Below are 27,188 nucleotides of genomic sequence, written 5' to 3'. Positions count from 1 at the left end.
CTGACTCAAATGATTCTCGAACCCGCTTTGAACTCCCGAAATTACTCAAATGATTCGCAAACCCGCTACGAACTCCCAAACTGACTCAAGTGATTCGCGAACCCGCTAAGAACTCCCGAAATTACTCAAATGATTCGCAAACCCGCTACGAACTCCCAAACTGACTCAAGTGATTCGCGAACCCGCTAAGAACTCCCGAAATTACTCAAATGATTCGCAAACCCGCTACGAACTCCCAAACTGACTCAAGTGATTCGCGAACCCGCTAAGAACTCCCGAACTGCCTCAAATGATTCGCGATCCCGCTCCGAACTCCCAAACTGGTTCAAATGATTCACGCTCCATTCTCCTAACTTCAGAATTAGGAAGCGTGCATTGTGAAGGGCGCTCTGAAAAGCGGCAGCGTAGGCAAAGGATTAAAACCTCTATTAAAACAGATGTCCAAATGAAGGTACCAGTACGCTAGAAGCACGTTCTGGGCGCATGGAGAGGTGGTGGTACGCTCAGGGCCGTTTAGGCATAGGCAAACTAGGCGGTTGCCTAGGGCGCAAACAGCTGGGGGGCGGTATATTTGCTATATTTGGAAGTGGCGGTACTGAGTACTGGTGCGCACCGGCCCACTTAAAGCACTGGCTCTGACTCCAGTCCTGCTCGTTCCTGCTGCTGATGACATCACTGCGCGAGGCTCCCGCGCGTGCCCGTGTTCCTGCTGCCATCCAGTGCTGGAAGAACTGCACACGACACACAAGTCTAAAATCAAATAGGAAAACACAAAGGGAGGGAAAACCCGGCTTCTTATACTTCTAAAACTACAGTAATATATGTACAAATACCGATAAAAAAAAAAAGCCTAGAATGTTTACGATTTCTAATTTTAATTTAAGAGATTATTCACAGCTTGCTTATGTTAATTTCATAAACCATAATAAGATTTTCTCGAATTAATGAATGAATTTTTTATTAATGTGAATTAATGTGTTATTTGTGAATTATGAATTTTAGGTTTTTTTAAATGAAAAATAAAATAATATAAAAATAAGTAGGCTACTCCTCAAAGCAGGTTCCTCATCATTTTAAATCTTAAATGCACAAATGCATCACTCGTTTTTGATGTATATTTTTGATGCATCTGTTTTTGCCCATATAATGATCTTCGTCTGTTTGTGTTTCAGGGTTTTTGTGAGTTGGACGTGGTTTTATTGAAAGTGATGTTGAAAAGTGAAAGTTATTGAAAGACCTGAGGTTTATAGCTGCACCCAAAACTCATCAACAAACTTTTAAATGGTAAAAATGTCTAAGCAGAATCAAATTACCATCAAGAAATGTTCATTGTGCAGGGTTTCTGTGGGACATTATTTGCCCTAACACAAATAAAGGAATAAAAATGTAATGAATCAGAGCAGAAAGTTTTAAAATCATAAAGGCATGGCATTAAATGTTGCATGCATTGCAAAAATGAATAAATATATAAAAAGACAATAAAAAAATATAAAAAGGAATATCTTCATCTCTATTTTTTTTTTCAAATACAAATATAAAAACATTCTTAAATCAAGCTTTTTTTCCCTTTCTTTGAATAAGTCGATTTGCAGATACATATTTGTTCGTTTTTTTTATAGACTTCCTTAGTTTTGATACATTTGCTATAACACAAATATAATAAACCTGATAACTAAAACTAAACCTATCATTTAAATATATTTAAAATGAAAAACTTTTTTTTCTATAGTTTTTATAAATTTTTATTTCAGCTTTAGTTCTAGGTATTTGAGGACACTGAGTTAAACTAATAGAAAACGAATTAGAATATTTTTAAAATATACACTACCATTAAAAAATTTGGGGTCAGCATTTATTTATTCATTTATTTAAAATAAGGAATGCTTTTATTTAGCAAGGATGTTTAAAATTAATTAGATAATAAAAACTTATATTATTAGAAAATATTTATATTTTATATAAATGCTGTTCTTTTTAACTTTATTCATTAAATATATTATATATATTTATATTTATTATATTTTATATTATATTTATATTTACTCATTTAGAAGATACTTTTTTCCAAAGCGACTTTCAGGCTAACATTTATTACCTAACATAAAATAATGATAATTAATAATAATAAATAAATAAATAAAAATAATAAATAATAATAAAAAATCCTGGGGAAAAAAAGTATCACGCGCAGCAACTGTGTTCAACATTCATAATAATCAGAAATGTTTCTTGAGCAGTAAATCATCATATTATTCTGATTTCTGAAGATCATGTGAAACCGAAGACTGGAGCAATGATGCCTAAAATACAGCTCCACGTCACAGAGATAAATTACAGTTTAAATTATATTAAAATAGAAAACCATATTTTAAATGGTAATAATATTTTACAATATTACCGACTTCTTTAAAACATACAAAAAATCTTACTGATCCCAAATCATCGGGTCTCTGGTGTCACTGGTGTTAAAGCCTGCAGTGGCGCCGGAGCGCCTGTGGGCGGCAGCAGCGCGCAGACTCCGCGGAAGTGACGTCAGGCGAAGAAGAATCTCTGTTTACAGCAGTGTTTTTAAACTCTGTTCGCATGAGCTCTCAGAGTGTGATTTAAGACATGATTTGGCGTTTAAACCCTTTTTCTGAAACCCCGACATGAGCGACGCGACGGAGAGTCGAGAGCAGCGAGCTCCTCTGTCTTCAGCCGCGATGAAGGTGATTTTCGGACATGTTTAGCTCATTCTGTTATTAAACGGCCAACGCTAAAGCTAGGAGAACTCTATTAGCTGCTGCCTTCTGTCTTTGAGTCTAATCTTATGTTTGAACAATGAGTTGAATGATCATTTATGTGCAATGACTTCATGCTGATCACGAGTACGATATATGGTATGAATTTAGAATCAGAAGTTTATTAGCTAAATAAGTTTCTAATTTGCACCAAAATTATGCATGCTATTTCTAATTATAATGTAATTTTTTATAGTTTATGCACAGAATATAAAATCCATTACAAGTAAAAAGTTTTTGAACCGTAAAATAAAAAGAATCTTCTGCTCATCACGGCTGCATTTATTTGATCCAGAAATGCTGTAAAATTCGAAATATTATTATGATGTAAAATATCTGTTTTCTATATGAATCTGTGTTAAAGTGTAATTTATTTCTGTGATGCTCAGCTGTATTTTCAGCATCATTCCTCCAGTCTTCAGTGTCACATGAAACAGATATTTTACATCATAATAATATTTCAGAATTTTACAGTATTTTCGATCAAATAAATGCAGCCTTGGTGACTTAAAAAACATCTTGTAGATGTTGTGTGTGCCAGTATAAGCAGGTTAGGATGCAGTTGTTACATTGCCGCAATAACGTATGATTTCAAATCTAGTGTTTATTTGTCACTGTGAATCCAATGTGTAATCATCAGAGAGCTGAAATCAGTGACCAGCCGCCAGCGGTGGAGAAGAGAGGGCCGTATCTCATGTTCAAGGCTCCTGGTTTCCACACCACGCTCCGTAAGTCCTGAGAGCTCGGATCAGTCGTCTGCTCTAAACTCACGTCGTAAGCTGCATGCACTGACACAGAAACTGTGTTTACAGAGAAGCACAGAGACACGGCCAGACGAGCTCTGCAGAAGAGAGGATTGGGCTCAGGGAGGACACGACACAAACCACAGACGTGAGGATGAGGATGAGCTTAACTACATGCAAACACAGATATTCACTCACATTCATGCATTTGGCAGATGCTTCCATGCAAAGTGACTTGCATTGCATTTAAGGGATGCATTTTTTTTTTAATGATTTTTTAGTGTGCATTTCTCATTTTGGTTTAGTTTAAATTAAAGTGTATAGATGTACAAAAAAAAAAATGTGAAAAAAAAATTAGTGTTATTTTAGTATCACTGATTTAATATATATATTAGTATCATTGATAATATAACTGTTTTAATTGTTATTTTTTATTTGTTTTAATTTTTTTGTTTCATTTTCATTATAGTTAAAGAGATTTTGTTGTGTGTTTCTTTCATTTTTTTTATGTCTGTAATTTTATTATTATTATTTTATTTAGTTTATTAAGTTTTTGGTTATTACTAAATAGAAATTGTAAATGTTTCGCTTAGTAACTTCACATTCTTAAATATTTGATTTCAGTTAACTTAGTTTTTTTTTCTGTACTGAAAGTGCTTTTTATATAGTTTGTATTATGTTTACTATAATGACCCTGCAACAAAATGACTAAAACTTCAACTAAAAACAAATGAAAACAGGAAATCTAAATATTAACACAAACTATAACAGATACAGCTCGAGTCTTGAGTTGGTTTGATTAAACCGAGTGTTTCACAGCTCACACTCATCAAGCCTTCCTTCATTCCCCTTCAGCCACACACACTCTCACACACACACACACACACACACACAGGCGTGCTGTTGTTCAGTGTGTTTCTCTCTGCAGTGTGAGCTTCAGTAAGGGCTACGCTGCTCTGAGTCAGACGGGAGAGGATTCGCTCGTCTCGCTGGACTCTGACAGGTGCGTCACACATCAGAAGCAGCTCCACACAAGCCTGAAACTCCTGATATTGACCAGAAGCATGTTCTGATTGATTAGAGGAAGTGTGTGCTGATTGATTGTGTTTGCTTTCATCAGTGATGCGGAGCTGGACTGTTCGTCTGGATATTCCTCAGCTGAGGTGAGTTTATACCTTTATATTAGGGATGGAACGATTAACCGCAGTCGATTCAAATATGTGACGAATCAAATCGGTTGAGATGCTAAACAGATCACGATTCAGTCAGTGGGAGGAGTTTATATGAATGTGTGTCTGAGGGAACTTACTGTCTTTAGTGAAGTTTAGATGGTATTTTTTCTCTGTATGAAGCATAGTAAAGTTCATAAGTGCAGCGCTGCTTTGTTTACAGCGGTAACCAGGGAAACACTTTAAGCTCCACCTGCTGCAGTGTTTACAAGTGCTTTGTTTACAGCGGTAACCAGGGAAACACTTTAAGCTCCACCTGCTGCAGTGTTCACAAGTGCTTTGTTTACAGCGGTAACCAGGGAAACACTTTAAGCTCCACCTGCTGCAGTGTTTACAAGTGCTTTGTTTACAGCGGTAACCAAGGAAACGCTTTAAGCTCCACCTGCTGCAGTGTTCACAAGTGTTTTGTTTACAGCGGTAACCAAGGAAACGCTCTAAGCTCCTCCTGCTGCAGTGTTCACAAGTGCTTTGTTTACAGCGGTAACCAAGGAAACGCTCTAAGCTCCACCTGCTGCAGTGTTCACAAGTGCTTTGTTTACAGCGGTAACCAAGGAAACGCTTTAAGCTCCACCTGCTGCAGTGTTCACAAGTGTTTTGTTTACAGCGGTAACCAAGGAAACGCTTTAAGCTCCACCTGCTGCAGTGTTCACAAGTGCTTTGTTTACAGCGGTAACCAAGGAAACGCTTTAAGCTCCACCTGCTGCAGTGTTCACAAGTGCTTTGTTTACAGCGGTAACCAAGGAAACGCTTTAAGCTCCACCTGCTGGCAGAGAGTGAATTTTGTCAGAGCAATAATAAAAAGGACCCATTTCATTTATAATTGATCTGAAATCTGATTTTGTTTAAACAATGAAATCAAATCATGAATTGGATCCGCAGGTGCATCCAGAGCTGAGCAGGCAGCTGCTGAAGGACGGATATCACCTGGATGAGATCCCTGATGATGAGGATCTGGACCTGATTCCCCCGAAAGCCCTGAGCTCGTCCGTCTGCTGCTGCTCTGATGCTGTGTCCTGCTGTCTGCAGTGAGGACTGGACCACAGACTGGGTTTTTACTCCCATCACACGTCTCAGCCGAACCCCCAAACGCTTGCAGCTGTGAGCTGCGTGTGCTCCAGAGATCAGTCTGGGATTCACTGCATCCTCCCTGCGCTCACAAATCAGCCCAAAGTCAGAATAAATATATTAGGAGCTAGATTTCAAAATTAGACAGATCTAAGTACCATTACAACACCTGTAGTAACATTATCTTTCTTAACTTGGTTTAGCCCCAAAGTCTCATTGCTGTAATTTATGGAAGTTTGTTTCTGTCACACGATGGAAAAGTAAAAAGATAACTGCAAAGATAATTTTTTAAGTCATAATTGTCAGATATTAACATGTGATTGTTAGAAAAAAGGTGCAATTACAGTGTGTGTGTGTGTGTGTGTATGTATATATATATATATATAATCTTTTTTTTTAATGAATTGTGATAATTCGTAGAAAAAAAGTAAAAAAAAAAATAAGTTTGAATTATGAGATTTAAACTTGTAATTCTGAGAAAAAAATCATATTTTTAAGATTAAATCATCACAATAAAAAAAAAGTTTCACAAAAACAGAATTGCGAGATGTAAACTTGGAATTGTTTATATCTTACAATTCAGTTTTTTGTTTCCACCACAAACACACACAAAAAAATTATAATTTATTTTTTTAAATTATTTTTATTGCTGTAACTTTTTTTGCATGTTGAAGGAGCTCTGACGGTGATTTAGTTTATGATTCTTTATCAGTTATTAAAAAATATATATAAATATAATATATACATGAGAAATGTGGTAACACATTTTTTTGTCCAGCTCACAATTTAGATTTTTTTTCTTCTCAGAATTACATGTTTCTATCTTATCTCTTTATACCGTGAGGAAGAAGTCTGAATTGTGAGACAAATAGTTTCCATTATCATTTTAATTTTAATTTTTTTTATTCCCTTGCTGGACCAGGCTTCCATAGTCTCCATCTCTTTTAAAGATCTCCTTCTCTTCGCTGTAATGGATGAGCACAATCACATTTAAATGCTCAGTTATTTACTCATCATGCAGGTATTTGTTTTCTAATCATCATTTCCCTCCAGACAGCGGCTGATGATTTCAAAACTCTCAGAAAAGGAAGTGAAGGTGAAAGTGGGATCTGAAACACGCAGAATACCCATAATGCTCCAGCTCTCAGCGTTTGGGGAAGTGAAGCATTACTGAAATTGAGAAACCTGACACTACTTTACATACGTGTGTGTGTGTGTGTGTGTGTGTGTTACTCCACTATGGAAGTTCAAGACTCTTTCAAAAAGTGTTTATTAATTTTTTTTAACCGTATTTTCTCTGTATGCTTTTGGATGCACTAAAGCTTTACGAGATCTCTCTGATCTTCTGTTTCTCTCCAACAGCAGCACATTTTGTTACTGAGATGAAGTGTTGATGTTACTTTAGTCAATATATGACGTGTTATTCTGTATTTAAAATTGCATAATCAAGAATATTTTTATCTCCCCTTAAATAAGCATTTGCTCGAGTCTTATAAATATGTGGCTGGTGTTTGTGATTAAAGTGTGTGTGAGAGTGAGATTTAATCAGGTGTCTTTAACACTATGCAACTTAACACTTTATTTCTTCACTTTGTAGACACAAGAAATCAGTTACTGATTTTATAATGCGATAATGTTATTGCCTCTTATTTTGTTGCAAAGAAATATATTATTTGTATTTAACAATGTTTTGTGACATTAAACGAAACAGTTAAACTTTCTCTCGTTGATGTGTGTCAGATGTTTATTATTCACAGTCCAATCTTTACCAAATATATAATTGAATGGTAAATATAAGATGTGAAGCTGTGCACGAGCACCAGAGGGCGCTGCTGTCTCCATGAGCCTGAGTTTGATTCATGCATTAGAAATCATGACTTTTGAGCATTAATAAACATGCAACATGAAGTCTTCACGAGCTAAAACCCAAGGCATACATGTTCTTCATTAAATCAAACCGTAAAATCCATCATTAAAGTCTCTTTTATCTGGAAACTTCGTTAGAAAATACTTGAGAAATGCTCTATATATAGACAGTTGATTCACTTTTGAGCAATGAATATTTGAGAATGAGGTGTTTTAATTATGTTTGTTTATTATAAGAGCGTTTAAGCAGACTCCTTTATGCCATTAGATTCCATCTGTTGATTATCTAAATATTTGTGCATTGTTTTATCATCATTAAAATACTTATATATGTATTTATTTGATTGATTTAATGTATTTCTCTGAATACCAAACGCACTGTAGGGGCATTTCAGCAGTCCGCTTCATGACAGAATTATATTAATTAATTATATAAATTCATCTGTGAGTTATTTCTGTCCTCATTAGTATATTTCTGTTATTTTAGTAATAAAATAGAATTTTCTGAATACTAAACCCACTGACATAATTATATTGACATTGGATATTGTCATTTTCTAAACTTTTCTTTAAATCAGTATAATATATATATAGTATATATATATATATATATATACATATATACTATATATATACTATACTAATATATATATATATATATATATATATATATATAGCCTACTTAAAAAATAAATAAATATATATATATATTAGTATATTATTATATATATATTTTTTTTTTTTTTTTTTTAGTAACTTAATATTATTTTCTGAATACCAAACGCACTGAACGAACTATTTTGGCATTAGATCTGGTCATTTTCTAATAAATTTTCTGGCATTACGATTGTATTTATTTATTTATTATTAGTCATTTTCTATGTATGTGTATAAATTGCTGTCATCCTTAGACTATTTATTAAATTGTAGTATTTTATTAAATGAAATGAATAACGCACAGGCAGTGTTCGGTCAGTGTGCGTGTGATTGACAGGTCTGTCGCGCTCGCGGGGTGGGGGTGCGCGTCGCGTCGCGTCGAGGGGAGGTAACGCCAGAGTGACGCGAGCGGAGCGGAAGGGAGCTGCAGGGAGTTGAGCGCTGAACGCCGGGCTGCTCGGAGGTCTGTGATCGCGGTTCTGCTCGTCTGAAACGGAGCACCGGATCGCCACGCGCTCGCCGGAGGAACGGAAAGCGCCGCCGCTGCGCGTGCACAGTTTACCGAGAGTTACCGAGCAGAAAGAGACGAGCGGAGCGGAGCGATGGTGGATAACAGCGGCAGCGGCAAAACACAGATGGTGAGTCGGTGCAACTTAGTCTAAATGTTCATAATGTTATTAATAACGCTGAAGTGTTGAGCTGTCAATCAAACACCGCGACACACCGGACAGTCGGTACCGAGAGACATCGCTTCTGTGGCTTTACATTCAGCTGCTCCGAGAAATACCGTAGAAGTCTTCAGAAACAGTTTCCACTCAACGAATGCTGTCGGAGAATCCACAAATAGTTACAAAGAAACCGCTAATGCTACACTGGATTAAATGTTACATTTTTAAATCGAAAGACTGAAAGTCCATTAATGTACACCTTCGATAAATCATTGTTACAGTGAATTTATAATTCATAATTTACTGAGAGAATGTATGAGTTAATTCGTTTAAAGTGTCTTTAACGTTTTACATGCATTTCTTATGTGTATATAAGAGACGGGTGTTATAATAATAATAATATTGAAATAATTTAGATTTGGGGAAAAAGAGAGATATGTTCATTATAGTCCGTGTTCCCAACCTTTAAACCTTCTGTCATGTTGAGAGGTTCATTATTTAGTCTTTTTATGAAGCTGTTTTTATCTCGGCGACCCACAATGCTGGTGATTTGGACACACACACACACACACGCACACACACACGCACACACACACGCACACACACGCACACACACGCACACACACAGTGCCAGATGCATCTAAATGCACAAACATGCAGCTTTCATTAGTGTCCTCAGCTTTGATCGTTCAGCTGTTTTCACTCATGTTATATTATATCTCATCCCTGACATGTTCCACTCTAGTAACAGTGCATCTGAGCCAGCGAATCACAAATCTCACTATCTGTGTGGTTATAAGCTACGGAGAGTTATTTAACTCGTCTGTCCTGCTGAACTTGTGGATTTAAAAACAGATCTGAGTTCAGCGTTAGATTGTCACATACCGCAGAAAACAAACTTTGATATTAAACTGAACTGTACACTTTCCTGAAGAACTCAGGTTTTCTGGATGTTGCAAATGATTTTTATCTGCTTTCACTGTTCAATCCCGATATGTTTTTAAGAAAAGAGAACTGAAAGGGTTAATTCCGAAGCTAATTGCATGGTTTCTGACATGATTTCAAGTATTTAATCAGATACTGGCCAGGTTTATGTTTTGAAATTGTCCATTTATTTTATGCTTAATGTTGAGTCGGTGAAATCAGCAGAATTTGCAACAGCAGTCAAATATTTCTGTTTGCCAAACACAAATGCATGAGCATGATCAGTGAACGCTGGATGCAGTGACTGAAGGGTTGTGTGACGGTTCTGCACACATCCTTATCATGTTGCCAAAACATTTCAAAGTGTGCTGGTTTAGGAAATTGTATTTCTCAGCAAACACATTCAGAGAAATGTTTAACAGAGCACAACCTGAATGCACTTTACAGTTTTTATCCAAAGTGAACTTTAAAACCTTACCCAGGATTTTATATTGATTTTTATTTATATATAATACCTCAACTTGTCACTTGACATGAAAATAACCAAGGAAGCGGTCCATGCATTAAAACACCAATCAACTACTTGATGCTCTTCCAAAACGATCAGTTGTTTCTGCATTAAAGGAATAGTTTACCACAAATTAATATTAGCTGGAAATATCCTCATTCTCAAGATCAGAATGAGTTTGTTTCTTCATCAGGTTTGTAGAAATGTAGCACTGCATCAGTGTGTCATCAATGGATGCTCTGCAGTGAATGGGTGCCGTCAGAATGAGAGTCTGATAAAAACATCACAATAATCCACAGCACTCCAGTCCATCAGTGAACATCTGGAGAAGACAAAACCTGAAACACATCCAGCATTAAGATGATTTTAACTCAAACACATAGAGTCTATAATCCATAATAACACTTCCTCCAGTGAAAAAGTGTTCTGGTCTGAATCAGGAGAGAAATCTGCACAGATCAAGCAGCGTTTAAACAGATCTAAACTGGATTCTGATGTGAGAGACAACAGCAGATGCACTTTTTCACTGGATGTGTTTCAGGTTTTGTCTTCTCCAGATGTTCACTGATGGACTGTGGATTATTGTGATGTTTTTATCAGCTCTTATTCTGACGGCACCCATTCACTGCTACAAAACTCAAAACTCGACTACACATTTCAGCAAACCTCTTTAATGTTAACCTCAGCGGTCATATGTCTATGTTTGCACGTCTGTAGCTCTGCAGGGTCGTGCTGTAACCTGACGTCTGTTCTGTGTCTCAGGAGGCAGGTTTGTCGGGTGTGTTCCCCCACAGCGGCTCCGCAGGACTGAAGCTGGAGCAGATGATGGAGCAGCTCCAGCGGCAGCAGCAAGTGCGTCTGGAGATGGAGCACAAGGAGCGCCGGCTGCGTGAAGCTCACATCATGTACACGCAGCAGCTCGCCGCGCAGCAGGCCGTTCTAGCCGCCGCTCGGGCCTCAGGAGCCGGCTTCATGAGCAAGAGCCTCGGCACGTCCGGAGCCGCACATCCATCCCTTGCCTCGAATCAAAGCAGTTTGGACTCAGACCACGAGGACGAGGAGGAACACGGCCGGGACTCCGGCGAGGATGATGATGATGGGATGATGGAGGGTGATGAAGGCAGCGAGGATGAAGCCAGCGGCTTGGAGTTCCTCAGGAAGCAGACGCTGGCGCTGCAGCAGGCAGCCGTTCGTCGGCCCTTCGGGAGCTTCTCGGGCCCCGGGGCCACCGCAGACGCACAGAGAGCTCCGTCACCCGCCGTCAGGGTCAAACTGGAGCCTGAGGACGATCTGTCACCCGTCGGGCGACCCTCGGCGTCTTCTCCTAACGCTCAAGCGGACTGGAGCTACGAGGATCCCTTTAAAGCAGTAAGAGCTCATGCACTACTTCAGCGTTTCCTTTAGAAATAAAACATCTTACAGCAAGACACATTAACTTGAGAAGAAGTATTACTGATAAATATATATAAATAGAGAAATAGACTTAACTCATTGGCAGATCTCACTTCATTTCCATATACTTTTTTTATGTGAATTCTTAAAAGAAAAATAAACTTTATAAGGGGGAGATTTTTTTTTTGGACCCCATTAGCAGATCATTTTAAGAAAAATGTAATAAATTAACTTTATATCTATAGTCGTTTTGCATCTCAAGCTTTGTTTTTTGAAGAAAACAAGAAAAAGGAAACCTATGAAATTGAAGTGAGTTTGTTTAAAACGAGAAAATATCGGTCAACGGGGTCAGAAAACGAATCTACTTAATTCGAAGTAGAAAAAGTGTGTTTTTCTGATATTTTCCTTGTTTTAAATGTTAACTCACTTCATATCTCGACTTTTTGTTTGCTTCTTTGTTTCATTTTGCTTCTCAAACCTGGTTTCTTAAAAACTACCGAAATGAAGTTGAGTTTAACCTTAAAACAAGAAAAAATATCTAAACTCACTTCATTTGAAAGTAAAAGTATCTTAATTGAAGAATATGTAAAGGGATCTGTATTGACGAAGGATATAAATGCCTAAGAACATCACTTTTTACAATGCGTCAGAATTACAGTGAATTAAAGAGATTGTGAAGCGTTTGCATATTCGTTAAATACATCTGTTATTAGTAGTAAATCAAACACTTTTGCATTGTAACTTTTCCAACTTCACACAGACGTCTTGAGTAGTTTGGATCTTGAAGGAACTGTGGTTGTTCTGCTGATATCTGTGGCTTCTTCATTAGTTTGTGTGAGCGGCAGGTTTAGGAGCTGTGTGTGTGTGTGTGTGTGTGTTTGAGCTGGAGAAACATCTGCTCTCTTGCTCTCCTGTCAAACACTGAGTCTGTTTGGCCGGCGTCCAGGCCGTGTGAAGAGACGTTCGGCCCGTATCTGTGGGCTGAAGCGTGGAAGTGTTTGTGCACGTGTTACAGTAGCTGTGTGATGGACGTTTATTGATTCTGTTTGAGAAAGTCATCATCTGACATGCAACTCCTAATGCAATGCATTCTGACATTTCCATACAGTCCCACAATGCATCTGATGCCTTATCCATCAAGCGTTTTTCTAGTGTGCGAGTGCCTTTAATATCGTCATGCACAGCTGACTTCTGTTCCTTTCTCTAGATTAACATGCACTGATGATTAATTGTCTGATCGTGGGTATTTAATATGATTGCAATTATTTGAGATAACTGCAATATTTGTGCAATAAGACAAATGATGGTGAGAAATAAATGGAGGGCTCTGAATGAACTGGTCAGGGGTTTGTTTTCAGGAAGTCTGTGTGATTGCGTATTTCTTGCTTTGAAAATTCTTGAGTAATATGAGAAGATTTTTCGTACATTAAATGCAAATTTGGTGTGTTACTGATGTTTTAGACGCTGTCTATCATTTGTATATCTTACAATTCTTGCAATTTAGATTATATATCTCACAATGCTGACTTTTTTTTTTAAATTCTTTTCTCTCTAAATTGAGTTTGTATTGCACTTCTGATTTTAAATCTCACAAATCTGACTTTTTTCTTGCAATTCTTTTTTCTCAAGATTTTGATTTTGTCTCTGACTTTTTAGTTGCAATTCTTTTTTCAAGATTATATCTCACGATTTAGACTTTTTTTTTTTTAAATTTTGAGTTTATATCTTGCAACGCTGATTTCTTTTATCACGATTCTGACAATTTTTTTGCAATTCTTTTTTCTCTAATTTCTGAGTTTGTATCGAAATTCTGAGTTAAAATCTGACCATCTGACTTTTTTTTCTGAATTTTGAGTTGATATCTTGCAATTCTATTTTTTCTTTGCAAATTCTTTTTTTTGTCTTGCATGAGTTCATATATTGCAATTCTGACTTTTTTTCTGAATTTTGAGTTTGTATCTCACCGTTCTCAGAATTGCATGAAAAAAGGCTGAATTTGTTGCAGTTGCATTTTCATTTATTTTTGCATTCTATGGCAGAAACGAACTAAACTAAATTAGTGATATTGTCTGGTCAGATTCACATGCACTCAACAATTTACAAAATGCATGCAAAATAAACCCATAAAACCTAATTATGACTAAAAGCAATTTGAAACGGCAATGATTCTTTGATTGTCACACATCAACTATGGAAAATCCAGATGTTACTGATTCTGATCGGAAGGATAAAGCGTGTTTGTGATCGTTCCCTAACCCTGATCCGAGTGTCATGATGAAACCAGGAAGAGGGAAGTGGCCGGGGGGAAGGGAGTGAGACGCGTCCGTCTCTGTCGTTTCGTGTGGCCAGCAGTATATAATGACACCTCTTCACGGCCGCTGGTTTCAGGTTGCATGGTTTCGGGGGGAGCTTGAGAGACCTGTCTCTGTAAGTTGCTGCTGTAAATTCCTTCCTGAAGCCATCGGACCGGACGTTGTGTCACGTTCAGATGCTCGACTGATCGATCAGAAGACTACAGACCTAATCATCTGGTGTTCACACCGTGTGTAAAACAGAGCAGTCTCATCTGCTCACAGAGACTGCATTTAATTGATCAAAAATACAGTAAAAAATATGAAATATTATTCTAATGTAAAACAGCAGTTTTCTGTGTGAATCTGTGTTAAAGTGTAATTTATTTCTGTGATGCTCCGCTGTATTTTCAGCATCATTCCTCCAGTCTTCAGTGTCACATGATCTTCAGAAATCATGAAAAAATGCTGATTTACGAAACATTTCTGATCATTATCAGTGTTGAACACAGTTGTGCTGCACATTTTTTTGTGGAAACTGTGATGCATTTTATTTTTGTTTATTTGAATCATACTTTTTCAGGATTCACAGATGAATAGAAAGTTCAGAAGAACAGCATTTATTTGAAACTTTTATTTGTAACTTTATAAATGTCACTTTTGATCAATTCAATGCAGCCTTGATGAATAAAATTCATAAAATGTGTTAATTTCCTTTAAAAAAAAAAATCTGAAATTGTATTGAAATAAATATCAAAAATTGTATATAATATGAAGATTATAAATATTTTATAAATAAAAGATATACTGTATTTTAGATCTTTGACGGGTTTGCAAACTTGAATAGGGATTGCACTCTGTTTATTTCTTTATTTTTATGTAAAATACTGTTCATTTTTCTGTTAATCACTAGAATCAAATATCATCATAGATGGGATTCATTGGAAAGCTCTTCTTTTTAACTTATTAAAAACCTGTATGACTAAAGCAGATGAATAAATAAGTAGATATTTTAAGGAAATGTCTCAATGTTTTTAGTCCAAACTATGAACGTCAGTGGTTCCCAACATTCTTCAAAACATCATAAATCTTATTTACCATTACCAACATTATATCATTATTATAATATCATTTTAAGAGTTAATATTAATTATGAGACTGCTAGTAAGCTGACCTTCACTAAATAATATCTACAGAAAAAATCTAAAATGTTTTTCATGTTGGTAAGATGATGCATGATTTTTTTAGACAATATTTAAAGAATTAAAAAGACATCATTGATTATCGTTTCCATTAATATTTTGAATTAGATTTTATTAGTATATTTCACTTGAGATTCAGTTAGTTTTAGTATTTTGTGGTGTGTTTTTGTCATTTTCTTAAATTTGAATGTCTATAATTATATATATATATATTTTTTTGGTTTATTTAGCTTTAGTTTTTGAGTACTTCAAATTAAATGAAACGAAACTGAGAAAAAAATGCAACTATTTTATTTTATTCCAGTTTATTGCATTTTATCCAATTTATGTTTTATTTTATTTCAGTTTATTATATTTTATTTTTTGAATAATTTTAATATATTTATTTAATTTAATATAAATTATTACTATTTTATTTACAGTTACAGAAATATATTTTTTTATGGTTTTAGTTAACGTTTTGTTTTTAACGCTTTGCTGTTGTTTTTAAAGGTTTGTTATGTTCAGATGAACTGATATTCCCCTCATTATTTTCAGTGGGTCATTTCCATTTGTGTCTCACACACACACACACACACACTGCAGTTAAAAGCTGATCTATTATTTATTCAGCGTCGCTGTCCATCAGGCGTTCTGGACGGATACCTTGCAGATGCCCAGTGACCCAACACTCAAACTATATATATATATACACGAGTCAAAGACGTTAAGACTGATCGTGTCAGAGCAGCTTTACAGAGTCTGACAGGAACAATGATGCAGAAAGACCGTAACAGAGCTGATGATTCAGTGATGATGTCATCACCCAGGTCAGCTCTCGTCCAATAGCGTCCGTGCAATCTTTTCCTGTCGCCAGACGGTGTTTGCTCGGTTTAATGGCGTAGTGCTGAGGGATTGTTTGTGTGGGTTGATCTAATGAGGGCCTAAGGTTTGCATCATTACATGAAATCCTGTGTTTGTGCAGGACTGGAGACGTTCACTTGATCACTAGTGCACTGCACGTGGAACAAAGGGCACGATCATTACAACAATAGTACACTACTGACACTTGAGCTGATCCCCGTGCAGATAGCAGTTCACACACACGAAGAGCTGGTTCTAATCCAGTTATGTAGGAACACCGTAATCTTCTGTCAGTCTTGTCAAAGAAAGACAAATAAAAGGTGTAAATGGATATAGTTTGAGAGTGATTTAGGAATACAAAAAGGCTATTTTTATATCCTATCCTTTTAGATCTCTAATTTTAAGTCTTCTTAAATAATAAGTAAAAAAGAGAAAATTAATTTTAGTGGCTTGTGAGTAACTTGCAAATAAAGAAAATGCTATTTTAATGCAAAAAAAAAAAAAGTGTTATTATTTTGACGGTCTTATCAAGTAATGAGTTAAGAATAGAAAACAGGACATGAATATTGTGGATTCTGCTGCTTCTGTTCGGTCAGCGATGATGAGAGCGTTGTGTGTAGTTGGTCAGATGTGACACACTGCAGAAACAGTTTGAGATGTTTACAAGTCTGAACACCGCAGAACTGAGCAGAAACTGTAGTTAAACCTCTTTAATCTGTTCAACGCGACACGTTCTGCTCCGTCTGCTCCTCCTGTCTCACAGCGCTGAGCCGTGGTGTGTGCGTGTGTGTGTGTGTGTGTGTGTGTGTGTGTGAGAGAGTTTAGGGTGTGTGTGTGTGTGTGTGCGTGTGTTAAGGGTGTGTCTGTCGCCTCTCTCACAGTCCCGTGCTGAAGATTCCTCAGGTCCAGGAATAGCGTTCCTGAATGTGGGGGAGGGTCTGGAAGTGAAACATTCCGATCGGAATCACAGAGTGAAGTCCTCAAACGTGACAGATTCCCAGGAGAATCAATAAAAGCCAATATCTGATGTCCAACTGCATCATTTATAATGACATTCATATACAATGTTGTCTTTTATTTTACTTAACTGTTGCTTCAGTCAAGCAGAATACTGTAGACTTGTATTAATTCAGCTTTACTCTTTACGCTGCAGAAGCTGCACCTGACATGACTTTTACTTTTAATTCCATATTTAATGCTTATTCGACAAATACATCATGTAAGTATGTAGATTATAAAATAATGAACTCATGACAGGTTAGGGTTTGCTAAAATATCTGTCTTCAGGGAACAGAAAGTCTATTCTATCTAAGAACCATTTATTAATATTTTTACAGTTTATTTATTCGAAAATACATTTCCTGTGTTGACTAATCTAGACGCCTCTGATTGCTCTGCATTCACAAGCTCACTGTGATTGGTTGTAATAGGTGAAAAGAAATCTAAATGTAAAGCTGCTATAAACACTTTCAATATTAATTTCGATATTTCTCTTTAATCGCCTCAGCCGTAATAGATTTAGTTCAATTGTGCACTCTTATCTTGATTTTAGTGGCTTTTTTTTCTTTTTTTTTCTCAGAACTCTATTACATTCTGCTCCTGAGAAACCAGAGATTCAGAAGCCGCTATAACATCATACTGATGTAAACGAGTTGATTTGATTGTGTTCTTCTGTCGATCAAAGCGTGAGGAGACACAGAATTACACAGAAACCTGCCTGTGACCTCAGCTTGACCTCTCGCAGACTTCTGTTTCCCACAAGGCCTTGTGCCGACTCGAATATGAAGAAGAAGATCATGAACTAGATTGTTTCTAATCTAGAGTTTTCTGAAGAAAATGTGGTTTGCACGTGTGAAACACACCAGCACCTGCACAAACGGCTGATATTCAGCTCTCTATTAGGAGCAATACAGATACTGGCCTTAAAGGAACAGTACACTTTTTGATGCATTGCATCAGTGTCTCTGCAGTGAATGGGTGCCGTCAGAATGAGAGTCTGATAAAAACATCTCAATAATCCACAGCACTCCAGTCCATCAGTTAAAATCTGAAACACATCCAGCATTAAGATGATTTTAACTCAAACACATAGTCTATAATATAACACTTCCTTACACATGGTTTCAAAGCAGTTTTTTTTTTTATTCCAATGCATTAAATTAGATGCATATTTCCCTGTATGCTATATTCAGTAATTTGATTCATTAAATCAATTATAATATTATATAAACAATTTATATTTACTTATATAATGCTTTTGACAATACACATTGCATTAAAGCAGCTTTTGATTTTTTTCTGCCAATACCAAAGCATTAAAACTGATATTTCCAGTGATTCGAGTGATTAAAAAAACCTTGAAATACATTTTCAAAACAGCTTTTTTTAATCACATTATACTTTTTTTTATGCTTGTTATCCCGTATGATATTTGCAATGATTAGATTCCCTAAATCCTTGAAATTCATGTTAATTGCAAATATGAAGTAGTCAATGTTTATACTTCCTTTAACAACACCCATTGTTTCAAAGCAGAAGTTTTAATGAGAATGTGCATCCTTACTATGCAAAAAACTCTAAATGGTTAACTTTTTATGCCAAAACACTTAAATAGCTGTTTTCCCGTATGATATTTTCAATTAAAATTCATATTAATATAAAACAGCCAGCACTTTACACAACACACAGTTGATTATGTGGGATGATTTCTGATTTTGTGAGTCGTGGATCTGCTGAAGGATCAGATTTAGGTTGTTTTGCATATCGTACGTGAAGCACAACAGCCAAGATTTCCATGAAATGCTTCACTTGATTACTCTGAAGCCAGCGTGACAATGATAAAATACACACAAAGCCTTGATTGCATATCTAATGCGCGTCATTTGCTCTTGATTTGGTTGTACCGGCGCTGGCACTAAAAAAACTTCATGTGTTCGTCCGTCAGATTTGAGATGCGATTTCAGATCTCGTGCTCGTAATTCAGTTGGAATAACAGAGGTTTGAATCATCAGAAACGTTTCCTAGCTCTTATGCAAGCTTATATAAAAAGAACGTAATTGCAACTTTTTATCTTATCTTCTTTTTTTTATCTTTTTTTTTTTCAGAGAAAGCAGAAAGCAAAGTCTGAGTTCTGAGATTCTGAGAAAAAAAGTCAGAATTGTAAGACATTAAACTAGATATTTTTTTATTATTATTATTATTTTTATCTTTTCTCTTATATTCTGAGAAAATAAATCAGCATTGCAAGCCATAAATCCATAATTCAGATTATTTTTCACAACTTTATATCTTATATTTATATATTATATGACTTTTTCTGCCACTGATTTAAAAAAAAGGCACTTTTTGTCTCCATTTTCTTGCATTTGCAACTTTCTATCTCACAATTTCTTCTCAGAATTGCAAGTTTACAGTATAACAATCAGAACTGCAAGATGTTGCTAGTATTTCTCAGTAATACTTTCTCAGTGAGCTTGTATGTGAGATGTCTGATCTCATTTCTCATGAAAGCTAGTTGTATTTGTCTGAAGTCTGAATGGAGAGGAAGACTGAGATCTTGTGAAGTTGAGAGCAGAAGGACCTGTCGTGGTCTGCTGTGTGTTTGATGGTTTAGCGAGTGTTGTTTCAGTCTGGGTCTGGATCAGGATCTGCAGGTTTCTCCGTGTGTCGGTGGTCTCTCTTGTCCTCATTGTTGAACATGCATGGGTTGATGTTTGAATGTTGAGATTTGAACAACAATTTAACAGGCAAATAAGAGCGATGCATATGTGACGCACTCCAGTAGAAGAGCTTTAAAGTCCAATCATGCGATCGCTCTTATTCTGCATATGTTTGCTCAAGGTTTTGTCGGGACAGTGCAGCAGATGTCATGAAAGCTGTCGCTCAATAGACTCGGAGTTCAATCAAATTATTTCACTTGAGATCGACTTAACTGACACAAATAGTGATTTTCATTCTTCTTCAGTTCAAAGTAGTGATAGAAGAATATTAAGCCAAGAAATCACGAATGCAATGTTATATACAAAAATCATATAAATGTAGAAAAATATAATTATTTATTAATATTTTTTCAATATATTTTGTTATATGTGTGTCTATATATATATATATATATATATATATATATATATATATATATATTAATATGTTTTTAAAAATATATAATTTAATATATATATATATATATATATATATATATATATATATATATATATATATATATATATATATATATATATATATATATATATATATATATATATATATATATATGAATATTAAAAACTATAAATATATTAAAAATAAAATTAATTTTAATAAAAAAGACTTAAAAAAAGCATATTCATTTTCAATTATAATTTAATAAATCAAAAATAATTATATATATATTTAAATGATATATTTTAAAAAGCATAAAAATGTATTTATGTGTATATATATATATATATATATATATATATATATATATATATATATATATATATATTACACTAACGTTGATGAATATTAAAAAGTATACATTTATTAAAAATTAAATAAAATATATTGAAATTAAAATGCATTTTAAGTCATATGTATTAATCACAACATTACAATATTTTATGATTCACAAAGTGTTTTTTTCTCTTTCTTTTACTGTAAAGTCTGGGGAAAGTCTTTTACTTTATTGGAGAACTTTTGTAGTGAATCTAAAGTATATTCATTACTGGAATCGCCATGTAAATGGATCTATCATAGCAAAATCTCTATATGAAGTCTTTTTATGAAGTTAATTTGCTGTACAGTAGTTTTCCAGGAATATAAAGCCCTTGGGTGTTTCTTGGCTCCAGTCTTCAAAAGTGAAAGTTTGACAGATTTCAGACAGACACAATCAGGAAAAACCTCTTCTGGTGTCGTTGGTCTTGTGTTGATTTACCTGAAGCGAAGGAGCGTCCCGTTTGCGTCGTGAAATCAACAGTCTCCTCACCAGAAATAACCGAAGGCTCGGTGGCAGCCGCAGACAGCTGGCCACAAATAGATCACGTTTCAGTACGAGTGATGCAAATATGGGGCTTGTCCTGTTTCCCTGGATGGAAATGAGTCCAGTCTCTCATTTGCTCTCTCATTTGCTTTATACTCTCATTTGCTTTATCAATTGTGTTTAGCTTATTTGATTTCGGGGTTGGGTTGGTGTGATCTCTTTGTCAAATTAGATTCATTTAGAAAATCAAATCCGGCCGGCTCTCGCTCGCTTAGTGGAAACCGTTTTTACTGTTGTCTTATTGGTATTCAGCTTTGATTGAACTCTGTAATAGCAGTATTAGATGGGATTAGGAAGCAGTGGCTAGTGGCTCATTCACGGCAGTGGGACAAAAGCGTGTCTGTTTTTGTGAAACACATTCGTCAGATTTTGGCAGCTGGACAGAAAACGGGCTGCGTTCCAATCTGCCTCCGAAGTGCACACTTCCTCTGAACCTAAAAGACATGCACGGGGATTCTTTCTCTGTTCTGTTGTAGGTTTCTTAATGGATTTAATGTTTGGTTTTGTTTTTCCAGGGTGTCTTAAAAAGCCCTTCCAACATTTAAGACCTTAAAAAAATTTGGAATCATGTTGAAAATCTTAAATTCTCTTGAAAAACAAATGCATGGATGGCAAAGTATCTTCCTATGTATTTTTGTTTTCCAATACAAATATCTAAACTCCCCTAAATTGAGATATATATAGTTATTTCCAGTTGTAGATCTGCTGGAAGTTGTATATTTCCAAACTTTAAGTGTTGTAAATACAACTCATTGTGAGAATAAACTGACCAACTGTGTTTCCTTTCTTTACTTGGTCTTCAAAGAGTCCTAAAATAGGCTTAACCCTCATCAAACCCTGTTTAAGGCCTGTCATGAAGCCTAAATATTAGTCAGTACATATATGCCTTCTTTTTTCGCAGAAGCACCAATTCCACAGTTCTATTTTAAATCTAGTCCATACTAAAAAGGGTTTGCTTAAGTCAGCTTTAATATTTAACTCCGTGTTATTTTTCTGCGTCGGCGCATCGGATCAGGCTTTTTGGGATGTGCTGGTTGCATTGAGTCGGGCGTTATTTGCATGATGGGCTCATGTTGAGCGTTCCACGAGACCTCAGGAGAGACGGGAGATGCACTGATGCAAATTCAGGAGAACAATGAACACAGACAAACCTGTGGTTCCCCCGGAGGGCCGTTTAGAGAGACGTGTAATCATGTAATCATCACGGCTGATGTCGATGAAACTTCTGAATGAGCATCTTAAGAGAAAGTGAGTTGTCTTGGGTGTTTCACTTCAGCAGCTCTCATGTTTGACTCTCTTCTTCAGGAACCTGTTCCACCGCCTACAGCTGCATCTTTACCACCTGAGAAATATATGTTTTTTTGGTTCTCTTGAAATGAATTTCTGTGGTTATGTATGAATGAGTGATGCGTTATTTCACTTTCACTTTTTTACATTAATTTCACTGACGCACAATACTGTACGAAGCGCTCACACACATACCTTAGATGCTGTTTATTCATCAGTATTAGTCATAATAATGGGGACAGTACGTGTGTGTGTGTGTGTGTGTGTGTGTGTCTGTCAGTAGGGGAGGGTTTGTGGAATGTGTTTTGCCGGTAAAGACGATCTGCTGAACAAAAGGTGATTGCGGAGTTGAGTTTGTTGATCTGGGATGTATTCCAGAAAGCGGGTTTCGTTAGAAACTCAGAGTTTGTTAACACCAGAAATGGGAAACTCAGGGTTTTTGGTTCCAGTAAAAGACGAAACTAAACCTCTCTGTAAATAACCGTAACTATCTCAGTGAGCAGGTTTTCTTCAGTAAACCCACAGCTTTTTAAAGTGCAGGCAATGTTTAAATACCTCATACATTCGTTCACGCTGCAAAAATAGCTTTAATTGCTGAGATTTTTGGCTTATTTCAAGTACAAATATCTCAAAATTCTTAAATCATGATGCATTTTCTATTTAAGACAAAATATGTACAATATTTAGTCTTGTTTCCCGGGGCTAAATAAGTGAAATTGAGAAAATGGAGCTGTTTACTGAATGGAATAAAAGGTTAGTGCGAGATATATGTCAAAGTAACAGTGATTCTTTTCCCTTTTCCCTTGCCATCTCCTCTTCATCTCTCAGTGGTGGTGGAATCTCTGGCTTCTTGTCGTTGGCTTCTGAATAGAAGTCCAATGTTTATTTCATTACACTAATTACAAAATGTATATTGGATAAGAGAACATTTTTTTTAATTATGTAAACAGAGCATTAGACTATTGAAATAGACACTGAATTATATTTATTGAATATGTCAAATGTTTGTAAAGTCATGTAGCCTACACTCATTAACCTTTCACACTTAAAACTTTACTTGACCTAATTATGTTTTTAAGTTAAACATTCTTCTGCTGACACTTTTTTTGCCCATGGAATACCATTAAAATGAAGATTAGTTCAATAACTTACATTATAACAGTGATTAAGAATCAAGGTTACGTATTGCGTAGACTTTTTGTTGGAGGCTGTGGTGAATTTTAATTTCAGAGCTACATTGATCATGGTTTTTTCATAGTTTCATAGTTTGTTGATCTGGTTGAGTAGTTTGTTGATCTGGTTGAGTTGTTTGTTGATCTGGTTGAGTAGTTTGCTGATCTGGTTGAGTAGTTTGTTGATCTGGTTGAGTTGTTTGTTGATGTGGTTTAGTTGTTTATTGATCTGGTTGAGTAGTTTGCTGATCTGATTGAGTAGTTTGTTGATCTGGTTGAGTTGTTTGTTGATGTGGTTTAGTTGTTTGTTGATCTGGTTGAGTAGTTTGCTGATCTGGTTGAGTAGTTTGTTGATCTGGTTGAGTTGTTTGTTGATCTGGTTGAGTTGTTTGTTGATCTGATTGAGTAGTTTGTTGATCTGGTTGAGTTGTTTGTTGATGTGGTTTAGTTGTTTGTTGATCTGGTTGAGTAGTTTGTTGATCTGGTTGAGTTGTTTGTTGATCTGGTTGAGTAGTTTGCTGATCTGGTTGAGTTGTTTGTTGATCTGGTTGAGTAGTTTGTTGATCTGGTTGAGTAGTTTGTTGATCTGGTTGAGTTGTTTGTTGATCTGGTTGAGTTGTTTGTTGATGTGGTTTAGTTGTTTGCTGATCTGGTTGAGTTGCTTGTTGATCTGGTTGAGTTGTTTGTTGATCTGGTTGAGTTGCTTGTTGATCTGGTTGAGTTGTTTGTTGATCTGGTTGAGTTGTTTGTTGATCTGGTTGAGTTGTTTGTTGATCTGGTTGAGTTGTTTGTTGATCTGGTTGAGTTGTTTGTTGATGTGGTTTAGTTGTTTGTTGATCTGGTTGAGTAGTTTGTTGATCTGGTTGAGTAGTTTGTTGATCTGGTTGAGTAGTTTGCTGATCTGGTTGAGTAGTTTGCTGATCTGGTTGAGTAGTTTGCTGATCTGGTTGAGTAGTTTGCTGATCTGGTTGAGTTGTTTGTTGATCTGGTTGAGTTGTTTGTTGATCTGATTGAGTAGTTTGTTGATCTGGTTGAGTTGTTTGTTGATGTGGTTTAGTTGTTTGTTGATCTGGTTGAGTAGTTTGCTGATCTGGTTGAGTTGCTTGTTGATCTGGTTGAGTAGTTTGTTGATCTGGTTGAGTAGTTTGTTGATCTGGTTGAGTTGTTTGTTGATCTGGTTGAGTAGTTTGTTGATCTGGTTGAGTTGTTTGTTGATGTGGTTTAGTTGTTTGTTGATCTGGTTGAGTAGTTTGCTGATCTGGTTGAGTTGCTTGTTGATCTGGTTGAGTAGTTTGCTGATCTGGTTGAGTAGTTTGTTGATCTGGTTGAGTAGTTTGTTGATGTGGTTTAGTTGTTTGCTGATCTGGTTGAGTTGTTTGTTGATGTGGTTTAGTTGTTTGTTGATCTGGTTGAGTTGTTTGTTGATCTGGTTGAGTTGTTTGTTGATGTGGTTTAGTTGTTTGTTGATCTGGTTGAGTAGTTTGCTGATCTGGTTGAGTTGCTTGTTGATCTGGTTGAGTAGTTTGCTGATCTGGTTGAGTAGTTTGTTGATCTGGTTGAGTAGTTTGTTGATGTGGTTTAGTTGTTTGTTGATCTGGTTGAGTTGTTTGTTGATCTGGTTGAGTTGTTTGTTGATCTGGTTGAGTTGTTTGTTGATCTGGTTGAGTTTGTTGATCTGGTTGAGTTGTTTGTTGATCTGGTTGAGTTGCTTGTTGATCTGGTTGAGTAGTTTGTTGATCTGGTTGAGTTGTTTGTTGATCTGGTTGAGTTGCTTGTTGATCTGGTTGAGTTGTTTGTTGATCTGGTTGAGTTGTTTGTTGATCTGGTTGAGTTGCTTGTTGATCTGGTTGAGTTTTTTGTTGATCTGGTTGAGTTGTTTGTTGATCTGGTTGAGTTGCTTGTTGATCTGGTTGAGTAGTTTGTTGATCTGGTTGAGTTGTTTGTTGATCTGGTTGAGTTGTTTGTTGATCTGGTTGAGTAGTTTGTTGATCTGGTTGAGTTGTTTGTTGATCTGGTTGAGTTGCTTGTTGATCTGGTTGAGTAGTTTGTTGATCTGATTGAGTTGTTTGTTGATCTGATTGAGTTGTTTGTTGATCTGGTTGAGTTGCTTGTTGATCTGGTTGAGTAGTTTGCTGATCTGGTTGAGTTGTTTGTTGATCTGGTTGAGTAGTTTGTTGATCTGGTTGAGTTGTTTGTTGATCTGGTTGAGTTGTTCGTTGATCTGGTCGAGTAGTTTGTTGATCTGGTCGAGTTGCTTGTTGATCTGGTCGAGTAGTTTGTTGATCTGATTGAGTTGTTTGTTGATCTGGTTGAGTTGCTTGTTGATCTGGTTGAGTAGTTTGTTGATCTGGTCGAGTTGTTTGTTGATCTGGTCGAGTTGTTTGTTGATCTGGTCGAGTTGTTTGTTGATCTGGTTGAGTTGTTTGTTGATCTGGTCGAGTTGTTTGTTGATCTGATTGAGTTGTTTGTTGATCTGTTTGAGTTGTTTGTTGATCTGTTTGAGTTGTTTGTTGATCTGGTTGAGTTGTTTGTTGATCTGGTTGAGTTGTTTGTTGATCTGATTGAGTTGTTTGTTGATCTGGTTGAGTTTTTTGTTGATCTGGTTGAGTAGTTTGCTGATATGGTTGAGTAGTTTGCTGATCTGGTTGAGTAGTTTGCTGATCTGGTTGAGTTGTTTGTTGATCTGGTTGAGTTGTTTGTTGATCTGGTTGAGTTGTTTGTTGATCTGGTTGAGTAGTTTGTTGATCTGGTCGAGTTGTTTGTTGATCTGGTCGAGTTGTTTGCTGATCTGGTTGAGTTGTTTGCTGATCTGGTTGAGTTGTTTGTTGATCTGGTTGAGTAGTTTGTTGATCTGGTCGAGTTGTTTGTTGATCTGGTTGAGTTGTTTGTTGATCTGGTCGAGTTGTTTGCTGATCTGGTTGAGTTGTTTGTTGATCTGGTTGAGTAGTTTGCTGATCTGGTTGAGTTGTTTGTTGATCTGGTTGAGTATAGGGATGCCACAATCCGCCTTTTTTGCCTCTGATAACGATTCCGATAGCTAGGGTTCAGTATTGGCCCCCCGTTCAAATAAATGTAGAATTGATATATTTCGGTGTGAGGAACTGATAATTATTCATTCACAATCTACTATATACATACTGCTTCATTAAAAATAAAATAAACTATAAATTTTGAAAAATATAGGCCTATGCATATTCATAATCTGTGACAAAAAATTATCATAAACTAGGTTAGTGAATAATTTCCGCAGCAAAAGTGATTCTAAAGAAATCATTGCATAATAATTTTAGAAATCCAAACATTTAGAGAAAATGGGGTAAAATTGGTATTATTATAAAATCCATTCATTAAAACATTATTGAATCTGTTTATATATAAGTATATACTATAAATTAAAATAAATTTCTTTGAAATGTATAGCTTTTTTTAAAAAGGCAACAACTGATCGATACAATAGGACAAAACAAATACAGTGCACCACGAAGCATTTACCAGTATCGGAGCCAATACCCAATTTGAATATCAGATCGGCACATCCCTA

General features: G+C 36.0%; 2 protein-coding genes and 1 long non-coding RNA gene across 3 annotated transcripts in view; 2 read left to right on the top strand and 1 right to left on the bottom strand.

The window, feature by feature from the left end:
* Positions 1-2,510: 2,510 nt before the first annotated feature.
* On the top strand, positions 2,511-7,538 carry fam219b (family with sequence similarity 219 member B). Its single transcript, XM_052531965.1, has 6 exons — positions 2,511-2,708; positions 3,421-3,508; positions 3,593-3,671; positions 4,452-4,526; positions 4,644-4,686; positions 5,632-7,538. The coding sequence occupies exons 1-6, from the start codon at positions 2,649-2,651 to the stop codon at positions 5,779-5,781; spliced, it is 495 nt and encodes a 164-aa protein (XP_052387925.1). The 5' UTR covers positions 2,511-2,648; the 3' UTR covers positions 5,782-7,538.
* On the bottom strand, positions 4,936-5,468 carry LOC127934525 (uncharacterized). Its single transcript, XR_008147785.1, has 3 exons — positions 5,324-5,468; positions 5,135-5,260; positions 4,936-5,071 (listed from the first exon to the last, which is right to left on the bottom strand). It is a non-coding gene; the product is annotated as an uncharacterized LOC127934525 (long non-coding RNA).
* Positions 7,539-8,679: 1,141 nt separating the features above from the next.
* The window catches only part of LOC127934516 (AT-rich interactive domain-containing protein 3B), a 38,544-nt gene continuing 20,035 nt past the window's right edge, over positions 8,680-27,188 (top strand). Inside the window, exons 1-2 of the mRNA XM_052531947.1 lie at positions 8,680-8,978; positions 11,203-11,808. Coding sequence (XP_052387907.1) covers positions 8,943-8,978; positions 11,203-11,808 — 642 coding nt within the window. The 5' untranslated portion in view covers positions 8,680-8,942. The remainder of the gene's footprint in view (positions 8,979-11,202; positions 11,809-27,188) is intronic.

Source organism: Carassius gibelio, chromosome A18 (assembly GCF_023724105.1).
Source record: "Carassius gibelio isolate Cgi1373 ecotype wild population from Czech Republic chromosome A18, carGib1.2-hapl.c, whole genome shotgun sequence".
NCBI classification, from domain to species: domain Eukaryota; kingdom Metazoa; phylum Chordata; class Actinopteri; order Cypriniformes; family Cyprinidae; genus Carassius; species Carassius gibelio.
This window is presented reverse-complemented; position numbering and strand designations above follow the sequence as displayed.